At 36.7% G+C, this 12164-nt stretch overlaps 1 protein-coding gene across 1 annotated transcript in view; it reads right to left on the bottom strand.

Moving 5' to 3' along the window:
- The window catches only part of erbb4b (erb-b2 receptor tyrosine kinase 4b), a gene marked incomplete at its 3' end in the record, with an annotated part of 371526 nt that overhangs the window by 189475 nt on the left and 169887 nt on the right, over positions 1–12164 (bottom strand). The window contains exon 2 of the mRNA XM_081368808.1: positions 8508–8659. Within this exon, the coding sequence (XP_081224934.1) occupies positions 8508–8659 (152 nt within the window). The remainder of the gene's footprint in view (positions 1–8507; positions 8660–12164) is intronic.

Here is a 12164-nt window from a genome sequence, read left to right as displayed (position 1 = left end):
ATGTAGATTGTGTAAAATTTTTAAATGTTGTGTTTTTATTTTTTAGTTAAAAATGAGTTACAAATAAAACAAAATAATCTGTAATACCATACATTAGCCACTAGATGTCTGTATAGCCCTTTACATAAATATATATTAAGGCCTGTGTGTATATTTTGAAAATATTGTACACTGGACCAAATTCTTAATAAATAAAAGTTTTTATTTATTTTTTAAAAAATATTTCTTCTTGCTTGACTTTATTATACGTGACCTTGAAGCAATCCAAAAGTAATCAGTTACATTACTTTCATATTATAGTAATTGGATTACGTTACTGAATACTTTTTTAATGAAGTAATTTGTAACTGTAACGGAATACATTTTTAAAGTAACCCTCCCAAGCCTGGTTAGGAAGCACCTGCGAGGCGTTGAGGGGGTCCGTTACGGTCTTTTCTACCCGGCCCGGCTGCGGATCACCTATGGAGGTGTGGAAAAGGACTTTGTTTCAGCGGACGATGCTAAAGCTTATGTTCGAGAAGATGAACATTGGGTAATATTTACAAGTGGCATCTGACAGTCATATCATGCCTTCAGTTTACATTCGAATATTGTTTACATCCTGTGTTTATATATTTAATGTTAGGTTAGGCCTGTTTATTTCTTAATTTGAGATTCCTTCATCTCTCCTTATAATTTTGGTGAATTTAAATCGAGGTGTAATAACGGTCTACTTTAGCTCAATGTTATAATATAAGTTTAGTTACGATGAGCCAAGTGTTTATATTTCCTCTTTACAATTTAAATTAGGCCTAGTTAGCAAACGCACTTGATATCTTATTACTGTTAGATCGACCGTAATGGGGTATATCAGTATTAGCTGAGCCTTAATGCCAATTGATTCTGTGGGATTGTCTCTTAGGTTTACCTTAAGTGATTCTCCGAGTTGTCACTGTTGTGGCGACAGTTTTCCCGGTTTTGCACTGCTGTCTCCCTTATGGAGACTTTGTTTTGGTGTATGTGGGTACATGGGGTTATGTATGTGTATGGGTGGGAATTTGGGGAGGTCACTCACCCTGGCTTTCTGGTTTTCTTATTTATTAAAAATGTGCTCTGCTAATGTTAATTTGAATCCTAATACGGGCAAGCCAATTCGTTTTCTCACTTGGAATATACGAGGTATGAGCAATCCTGTTAAAAGATCCAGGGTTTTTACCCATCTGAAGCGGCTTAGCTCTGACATTGTGTTTTTGCAGGAAACCCATCTTAGACTTAAAGACCATCATAGGCTCCGGTCTTCCTGGATAGGTCAGATCCATCATTCCAATTTTAACTCCAAAGCCAGAGGAGTTGCTATTTTAATTGGTAAAAAAGTTCAATTTCTATCTAGTGAGGTTATTGCAGATAAAAATGGCAGATATCTCATAGTGGCAGGCACATTAATGCAGACCAAGGTGTTGCTTGTCAACGTTTATGCACCTAATTTTGATGATGTTGATTTTGCCAATAGACTACTTAGCAGTATACCTCATTTAAACACCCACTTGTTGATTTTTGGAGGTGATCTGAATTGTGTGTTTGACCCAGTGTTAGACAGATCTAGTCCCCGCACAATATCCCAATCTTCTATGTCCAAATCCTTCGCTGATTTCATGACTCAGAGTGGTTTGGTGGATCCTTGGAGGCATCGTAATCCCTCAGCTAAAAAGTTTTCTTTCTTCTCCCAGGTACATCAGTCTTACTCAAGAATTGATTACTTTTTTATAGATAACAGTATTAATCGTTGTGTTGTTTCCACTGATTATTCAGCCATTCTAATATCCGATCATGCTCCATTGTTTCTTGATATACAATTATCCATACATAAATATACTGCACCGCTTTGGAGACTAAATTCTTTATTACTGGCAGATAAAACATTTTGTGATTTTATTTCCAATTCTATTGATGAGTTTCTTTCTTTTAATCAGAATGAGGCTACATCATATTCACTGCTTTGGGAGTCATTGAAAGCATTTCTCAGGGGACAGATTATCTCGTATTCCTCCTACTCCAATAAAAAACATAAAACAAGGCTGTTAGAACTTTTGGTAGCTATCGGTAACCTTGATCAAGAATGTGCATCTGACCCCTCCCCAGAGCTATTTAAGAAGCGTCTTGATCTCCAGACAGAGTTCGATCTAATTTCATCTAAAAGCGCAGAGCGAATGTTATTATTAACTCGTGGTACTTTTTATGAACACGGTGATAAAGCTAATCGGTTATTGGCACACCAGTTAAAACGGCAATCCACCTCGCGTGTCATACCCCAAATTAAGAATTCTTCTGGTATACTTGTCACAGATCCTAAGGAAATTAGTACATCGTTTAAGTTATTTTACTCTGCTCTGTACAAATCAGAATTTCCAACAGATACCACTAAGATGAATCAGTTTCTGGATAACCTTGAAAATCCTACTATTGATTGTGATCGTGTGAAGGAATTGGATGCTCCTCTTTCCTTGGAAGAATTACTGCTTTCTATCAAAGCAATGCAGTCAAATAAAGCCCCTGGTCCTGATGGATTTACAGTAGAGTTTTTTAAGAAATTCAGTGATAAATTGGCCCCTTTACTTTTGCAGATGTATAATGAATCTTTGGAAAACGGTTTACTACCTCCTACACTTACTCAAGCATCAATATCTCTTCTCTTAAAGCCTGACAAAGACCCTAACCTCTGTGGCTCTTATAGACCTCTTTCCTTACTAAATGTTGATGTAAAGGTATTGGCTAAGACTATTGCTCTTCGTTTGGAAAAGGTTTTGCCTAGTATTATTTCTGAAGAACAGAATGGCTTTATTAAAGGACGCCATTTATTTTATAATATTCGTACTCTATTAAACATAATTTATTCGGCCCAAACAACAGATTTACCTGAGCTCGTAATATCATTAGATGCTGAGAAGGCTTTTGACAGGGTAGAGTGGGGATATTTATTCGCCGTATTAAAAAAATTTGGCTTTGGAGATAAATTTATAAATTGGGTGAGATTATTATATACATCACCACAAGCTTGTGTTCAAACAAATGACATCCGCTCTGAATATTTTCCATTAGAGCGAGGGACGCGTCAGGGTTGTCCCCTGTCACCATCTTTGTTCGCCTTGGCTATTGAACCGCTCTCCATTATGTTACGATCCTCCACCTGTTTTAAAGGTGTTTTTCGCAATGACATTGAACATCGTTTATCTTTATATGCGGACGATTTATTGTTATATGTATCCGACCCAATATCCTGTCTTCCTACCATTTTGTCCACTCTTAAAGCGTTTAGTTCTTTTTCTGGATATAAAATTAATTTACAAAAGAGCGAATGTTATCCCATTAATACAGCGGGTTTATTACTTCAACAAACTGACTTGCCCTTTAATATCAGTCACTCTGGCTTCAAATATCTCGGTATTAATCTGACACGGACATTTTCCGGTCTTCTGTCTGCTAACTTTTCCCCGCTTTTGGCTAAAATTAAATCTGATCTCCAGAGATGGAATAATCTACCTCTTTCCCTTATTGGGAAGATCAATGTTATTAAAATGAATGTTTTACCTAAATGTATTTTTTTGTTTCAATCAATTCCTCTATTTTTACCTAAATATTTCTTTAACTCTTTAGACAAAATGATAAGTTCCTTTATATGGTGCGCAAAGCCTCCACGGGTCCGCAGGTCATTACTTCAGCAATGTAAGTTTGGTGGTGGTCTTGCTCTACCGAACTTCCAATTTTACTACTGGGCTATTCATATTCATAAAATACGATGCTGGAATGAGTTTCCTTATTTACCTTGGTGCAAATTGGAAGCCCTTTCTTGTTGTCCGAAATCCTCTTTATCTGCCCTCATACACTCCTCTCTTCCAACCAAAATTTCGCTGTATGTTAAAAACCCTGTAGTGCTTAACACTTTAAAAGTTTGGTATCAATTCAGGAAACATTTCAAATTTGTAACATCATCTCCAATTGGTCCACTGTGTAGGAATCATTTGTTCCCTCCCTCATCTCTTGATTCTACTTTTAAAATATGGCATAACAAAGGTATACGTTGTTTTACTGATTTGTATTCCAATGGTATCTTTGGAAGTTTTACCAATGTGTCATCATTGTATGGATTACCTGTGAACCTTTTTTTTTAGGTACCTTCAAGTTCGGCACTTTGTTTCAAAAAGTTTTTCTAATTTTCCCTTCTTACCTCCTCAACAACCATGGGATAGATTGCTTGACTTTAAGCCACAACAAAGAGGGATTATCTCAGAAATGTATAGGGTAAACGTACCTATTAAGCTCAAGTACCCATTAAGCACACTACCATCTTGGAGCTCAGATTATAAAAAGAAACAGCAATGTATTATCCTATTTGATGTATTAACCAATTGATGTGTTTGTTACTATATACCTCCTGTAATTTTAAACCAATCAGACCATTGCACACTGAGATATGTGTGTCCATGTGTTCACACTGTCTGGCGGCTATTTTCAAAGCTGTCTGAAAACTTTCACCAGAAGAGGAGCCCCTCAAATGTGCATTTTTTATATGTTTAAGCCTTTATTTTGAAGAAGTACATCATCTTATTGCAAAATTAAGAGATTAATGTTTAGACTTTTGCATATTATAACCTGGAACCTGGATGTGGGAAATAATTACAGTTAGATCTAAAAGATAGTTTTAGCAACATAGCCCAGATGCTACGAACATAGCTAGCTTACTAGCTGTATAAGATTGTCTGCTACATTAATATATTACTTCACAGGAATTAATGGCTTGTACTTTTAAATCCATAATATTATAATTTTACATTTTATTGATAGTCTGTGGTTTTAAACTGCTGTAATTTTTAAAGAATTCATATTATTGTTAGGTGAGCTTAAAGGGTGCACTACTATGACAATCACACAGCTTCAGTGTGACATCAATTAGAAAAAGCATAATTTCATAGATATTGTCTATAATAGTTGTTCATATTAAAATTGGTATAAACTTAATACATTACCTAGATTATTAATTTAGCTAAATATTTTCCTTTAAATTTTAATTTAATATTTATTAATTAAAAAATGTTTTTGCTCCAATTAAGCACAGTGTGTGCTCCCTTTAAGCTCACCCACATTAAACGTCTATGTAAATACTTAATAATCAGAATTTAAATATTAACTGATGGTTGTCACTAGGTTAATCTTCAAAAAAATGATTAATAAACTTATTTTCACAGTCTTAAGATGACAAAAGCTAGACGAAACTATAGTGTATGCCCAAAGATGAAAGAGGCATGTCATACAAAGAAGGAGCCATCAGAAACCTGTCGTATCTGTCCAAGAAGTTTGGAGTAGACAGGAAAGCTCTGACCCAGAGAGTTAAAGGGATACTCCACTTTTTTTGGAAATAAGCTCATTTTAAATCTCCCCCAGAGTTAAACAGTTGAGTTTTACCGTTTTCGAATCCATTCAGCCTATCTCCGGGTCTGGCGGTACCACTTTTAGCATAGCTTAGCATAATGAATTGAACCGGACAAGACCATTAGCATCTCTCTCAAAAAAATGACCAAAGAGTTTCGATATTTTTCCTATTTAAAACTCGACTCTTCTGTAGTTACATTGTGTAATAAGACAGACGGAAAATGTAAAGTTTCAATTTTCTAGGCTGATATGGCTAGGAACTAGCCTATACTCTCAAAATCGCACCTTTTCATTTTCCGTCGGTCTTAGTACACGATGTAACTACAGAAGAGTCGAGTTTTAAATAGCAAAAATATCGAAACTCTTTGGTCATTTTTTTGAGAGAGATGCTAATGGTCTTGTCCGGTTCAATTCATTATGCTAAGCTATGCTAAAAGTGGTACCGCCAGACCCGGAGATAGGCTGAAAGGATTCGAAAACGGTAAAACTCAACTGTTTAACTCTGGGGGAGTTGTAAAATGAGCCTATTTCCAAAAAAAGTGGAGTATCCCTTTAAGGAGCACATTGGTTTGTTTTGTTATTTGATTTTTCAATATGGGTTACACATAGCTGAACGTGGACTAGTCTAGATGTTGCAATGAGTTTGAATGACACGTCACTATGAATAGGATAGGCTACCTGATCAAATTGAATGCCTTGTTGCTTGATTTTAGTGTTCTGTTTTTTTGTGATTGACTCTGTACCTTCAAATAAAACTTTTTTCAATTATTCCTTAAAAAGGTTGTTTAAAATAAACAAGAATTTTTAATAAAACTTGTTGTGAGCTTATTGGGAACAGGGGTGTGCTTAAAGGGTACAAAACGTACCCATTAAGCACAGCCAGACTTTTTATATTTAATGATGTACATCTTAATTGAAATACTTTTGTCATTTAAAATAAAATGAAATATTATAGTGTGAGAGATTAATATTTTATTTTAAAATAACTTCTTGTACTAAAACCAATATCTTGTGCACTAAAAATGTCTCAATGTAGATTTTGGTGAGCTTAATAGGTACGTTTACCCTAATTGTATTCTGGATCTTTGTAACTACTCAAACTCAAAAACTAAGACTGCTTGGGAGGAGGAACTGGGACAACAATTCAGTGAGGAGTGGTGGCAAGAGGTCATTGATAGACTGAGTACTGTTTCATCTTGTGCACGTCTTGTACTGATTCATTTCAAGGTTGTACACAGGGTCCATTTCTCCAAAGCAAGGGGTGGTTTGGTTATGTCTTTTTCTTTTCTTGTTCTCTTTTATTTGTTTAAAATCTAAATTGTAAAAGTTGTTAATTCTATGTAACTCGATTCAGTTTTCAATAAAAATATGTTGCAAAAAAAAAAAATGAAACAAGAATTTTTCTTGTTTCTTGGCTTTATCTAAGGTTCTGCTCTTGAAACGTATGTGAATGTGTACATATTTAATTGGACATTGCCTAATTTGCATATTTAAAAACATTTCAGAAAACCTGTAATACAAAACAATTGCCATAATGTACTGTGATTAATCAACTGGGGAAAGAATAGTGATATATGCACTCACCTAAAGGATTATTAGGAACACCTGTTCAATTTCTCATTAATGCAATTATCTAATCAACCAATCACATGGCAGTTGCTTCAATGCATTTAGGGGTGTGGTCCTGATCAAGACAATCTCCTGAACTCCAAACTGAATGTCAGAATGGGAAAGAAAGGTGATTTAAGCAATTTTGAGCGTGGCATGGTTGTTGGTGCCAGACGGGACGGTCTGAGTATTTCACAATCTGCTCAGTTACTGGGATTTTCACGCACAACCATTTCTAGGGTTTACAAAGAATGGTGTGAAAAGGGAAAAACATCCAGTATGCGGCAGTCATGTGGGCGAAAATGCCTTGTTGATGCTAGAGGTCAGAGGAGAATGGGCCGACTGATTCAAGCTGATAGAAGAGCAACTTTGACTGAAATAACCACTCGTTACAACTGAGGTATGCAGCAAAGCATTTGTGAAGCCACAACACACACAACCTTGAGGCGGATGGGCTACAACAGCAGAAGACCCCACCGGGTACCACTCATCTCCACTACAAATAGGAAAAAGAGGCTACAATTTGCACGAGCTCACCAAAATTGGACAGTTGAAGACTGGAAAAATGTTGCCTGGTCTGATGAATCTCGATTTCTGTTGAGACATTCAGATGGTAGAGTCAGAATTTGGCGTAAACAGAATGAGAACATGGATCCATCATGCCTTGTTACCACTGTGCAGGCTGGTGGTGGTGGTGTAATGGTGTGGGGGATGTTTTCTTGGCACACTTTAGGCCCCTTAGTGCCAATTGGGCATCGTTTAAATGCCACGGCCTACCTGAGAATTGTTTCTGACCATGTCCATCCCTTTATGACCACCATGTACCCATCCTCTGATGGCTACTTCCAGCAGGATAATGCACCATGTCACAAAGCTCGAATCATTTCAAATTGGTTTCTTGAACATGACAATGAGTTCACTGTACTAAAATGGCCCCCACAGTCACCAGATCTCAACCCAATAGAGCATCTTTGGGATGTGGTGGAACGGGGGCTTCGTGCCCTGGATGTGCATCCCACAAATCTCCATCAACTGCAAGATGCTATCCTATCAATATGGGCCAACATTTCTAAAGAATGCTTTCAGCACCTTGTTGAATCAATGCCACGTAGAATTAAGGCAGTTCTGAAGGCGAAAGGGGGACAAACACAGTATTAGTATGGTGTTCCTAATAATCCTTTAGGTGAGTGTATATATATTAGTTAAAATGTTTACACTGTAGTGACTTGCTTTAAAAAAAGAAGGTGCAGAGTGTGACGTCATTATAACTGTTGCAGCGTCGGTAGAAATTTTATATGCACAAAGTCCGTTGCTTTACAGTAACCAAACAAACTGAACTCTGATGCCAAACCAGGCAAATCAAGTATGGTAATTAAAACCGTGAACCTTTGATATGGCACAGAATATTAGGACACTATGGAAAACATAAAATATTAATATGAAATCTGAGATGTCATGTGGGGAATGGCCTGTAATGGCTCACACAAAGTACTTACCCTAAGAAAGGACAGGTCACGACTGCGATCGATGCTGGTGATCTCGAGGTTACCCATCACCACCTCGCAGTTCTCGTAGTATTTACGAAGGGTCCGATACTGCTGGTCCAGGTCTGACAGAGTACTCAGTTTATTCTCTGTGCCAGTACATACTGCAAAAAGAAAAAAAGAAAAAGAAAAAAATAATTACATTTTGATGTAAACAATAGATGCAGGAACTGGTTGGTGCTTCAGTCCATCCATCCAGCAATGCAATTCAATCATGCCTGAAGACAGACAAGGAGGCTCAACCTCCAGACGGACAACTTGACAAGTAATTAAACAGAGCCATTTCTGCTCATCAAACACCTTGCACCAATCAAATATATTTGCCATCTGTTGCATCAGCTGGCAGTGCCTTTGAGCCAAGAGTGTAACCCTCCCTCTCACGCATCACTGAACCACTGTCACAACATACACGAGCAAATCCACGCCTATCCCATGCCACCCGCTCTCTGCCCACCAGAAAGACAGAGAGAGAAAGGGGAGTCAGCACATGCATTACGACACCATATGATTAGACTAACTGACAGTGCAGCTACACGTCTTCCTATTATCCTTGATATACAGCTACAGCTGTTTGAATAATGTTATGCAACTTTCTTATATGCCACAGCAGAGAGCTTATTCATCAAGTGCTCATTAACAAACTCACGCAGAATAAAGCGGGGGTGGCTGCTTCATGTAGAATAAATACTTTTTCTAGGCCACATCTGCAAGCCTTCAATTTAAAGGAATATTTGACCCACAAATCAAAAAATTTCCATCATTTAGTTTCCATGCTTTTAACCACTGTGACTGGATCACCGAGTTGAACTTCAAATCAGTATGATTCATGATTAAATCATTGAGACCAGACTGCATTTCTTAAAATCAGTGTAACCGTAGATTGTAGAACCATTGGCACCAATGTTCTCTACTATCAGCTTAGCTCACAATGCTTTTGAGAACTGTTTTGGGAACTGGCTCAAATGAGTCATTAAAAAAAGATTTGACTCAAAATAATCTTCACTTCTCTCTTAAACATACTGGGGAGAGCTATGTTAGATGTCCAGTATTTCAGTGAATCACAACTTTAATTTCAATGTGTTCTATTATATGGATTCAGAAGTCTTGAAACATGGACTGGTTTAATGTTGTTTTATGGTGCTTTTGCATCATTTTAGAACCTTGAAAGCTTCTTTTTTTTTTTTTTTTAAAGGAGGAACGAAAGCCACTACAAGAACATGAGTTTAAGTAAATGTTGGCAGGATATTCATAAAGTACTATTTATTTCTTAGTTTAACCATTTTAATGAGGAACAAATTACTGAATGCACTTTAGGAAAGTATGATTAATTCTGATTTTGTGTTGTCTTTTTTAAAGACCTCAAAGCTCTAAAGTCTTCATTAGTAATCAAGACAAGCACATAACAATCTTTAAGTCTCCCTCAAATTAATCGGAGTAGAAAAAACACAAAAGAGTTCCCCTAAAAATACAGATTTTGAGAGGAATATAAGATGAAGAGAGATTGAAATACGTTGAGGTCAGGTGTTAGACTTGGGTCTTTTCAATAACCCTTAACATGCATTAGAGCGAGGGAGGTATTATGAAAGAAGCTTAGACGTAATAAACATTTATTGCACCCCGAGGGGCTCCGATGTGAGATTACAGGTGAATTGTGGAATATAATCTTGTTAGAGGGGATGTTCCTTTCTATACCATATTTCTATACCATACAGCTAACCCACTTAAAGAAAAAACCCACCAACATTAAATTCATGAGGGAGACTAAATATACTGTACTGTAAAAAGAAATCAGTTTTTGTTTGTTTTGTTTTTTTTTACCACGAACCTGCTTAGAGTTCACCCAAAACTGAAAGTAAAATAATCTTTAATTTGTGATAATTTTCAACAAACTACCTCTTTCTTTTCAGAGCAAGATACGTATAATCGCACTGATCTTCAGGAGCTAAGATGTGCTGTGTGTTCCTGCTAGGCACTTTATACACACACATTGTGTGTACACAAACCACAGGTAAACATCATGTGAGCATCACAGCATACTTGAGACTTATAGATTGCGCATTTCTTTGCCATGGGCCACAGTAGACGTTAAAATGAAGCATGCCTTGCTTACAAACCCCCACGTTTGTCTTTTTCAATAATAGTCGTGCTGCCCTTCAGCGAACCTCCTCACTGACGCACACAGACAAACAACACAAAAAATGGCATCTTTATTTCCAGTTTATGCCTCTGACTGCACCTTGATTGAACCGTCTTTTTTTTTTTTTCTCGGATTATAAATTATGGATTGGATTTATAATCAATTAATGAAAGTATTTATAATCAATCTTTATTTTTTCACATAGCTCATCGAAGTGCATTATGGGACTACCATAACCACCACTTCTCTTATAATTTAGCCAAAATAATGGATCTAAGAAGGCATGATTACATTGTCTATCCTTTAAAAAAATCTTTACAGAGTTCTAGTAAGAAATAAATGTGTTCATATGTGCAAATAATGTTTTCTACCACTTGCTTTTATATATTTTTTTATAATGACATTATTTATCACAAAGAACAAACTTGAAAAAGTGGACCTCCACAGCAAGAGAATAGAACATGAACAGCTCTGAAGAACTAAGCCTTGAATGGTTTTCATAAATTTTTGCAGACATGTGGTGTTTACAGGATAGATTAAAAGACTTCAGCAATACACACACTCCTTGTTTGAGATAAATCGTTTTAAAAGACACTGTTAATGCTGCTTTGTAGCTTCTTTAGTTTTTTAAACACAACAGTTTTCTAGACTGAAAACGGGTAGCTTTGAAACATTTTTATTTAGTGCTTTGTGTATTAATTTTCTTACTGTAGCAGCACGCTGGAGCGCACCTGATTCAATCCCACCACATGTCTAATGTGTTTCATCAAAGAAATAAAATGCTCTCCTTCCTTACTCAGTCACAGATACACAAACAAAACTGTTTATCATCCCCCCATAGCTCTAACTCCTGCCGGCCTTGCATTTGTCAGGAAGGTGTGTGTATATCCAACATGACCGGAATACAAAAAGCACATCCTTATCACTGGGACAGTGAAAGATGCCTTTAGACCTGCGTCTGAACGGTGCAGCCTCCATGGGAATCTAAACAGCATCGCATCACCATGGGATGGGAAAACTAAAAGAGAATTATTAAAAATTCTGTCATTATTTACTCACAGAGAAAACTGTGTGAGACTTAACCCCTATTAAACCCGTAAAACATTCTACAAACTGTTTTTGATATTTGGTTTGACAAGGACCAAAATATTTGTCATTACAAAAACAAAATAGCATTTTCATATCATTTCAGTTTCAAATCACGACTGCTAATAAACAACTTGGCATAAACACGACCTCCATTCTCATCAATTCCGACTCCACTCTTGTATATATAAATATTCTCATTGGAATTAAACACTCTATTAGTCGATGCATTTCATAAGTGTTGCACAAAATGACTTCATCAATGAAGAACGGGAGTTTATTGAACATCAATATAAGCGAGAAAAGAAGTCGGAGTCTCTAAGGCTCACTGGACCCACAGCAATGGCAGAAAAGGTCATGCCAATAGCCGGCAACTCATTGAGCTA

The sequence above is a fragment of the Scardinius erythrophthalmus genome, assembly GCF_964197995.2.
Source record: "Scardinius erythrophthalmus genome assembly, chromosome: 6".
Taxonomy (NCBI): Eukaryota; Metazoa; Chordata; class Actinopteri; order Cypriniformes; family Leuciscidae; genus Scardinius; species Scardinius erythrophthalmus.
This window is presented reverse-complemented; position numbering and strand designations above follow the sequence as displayed.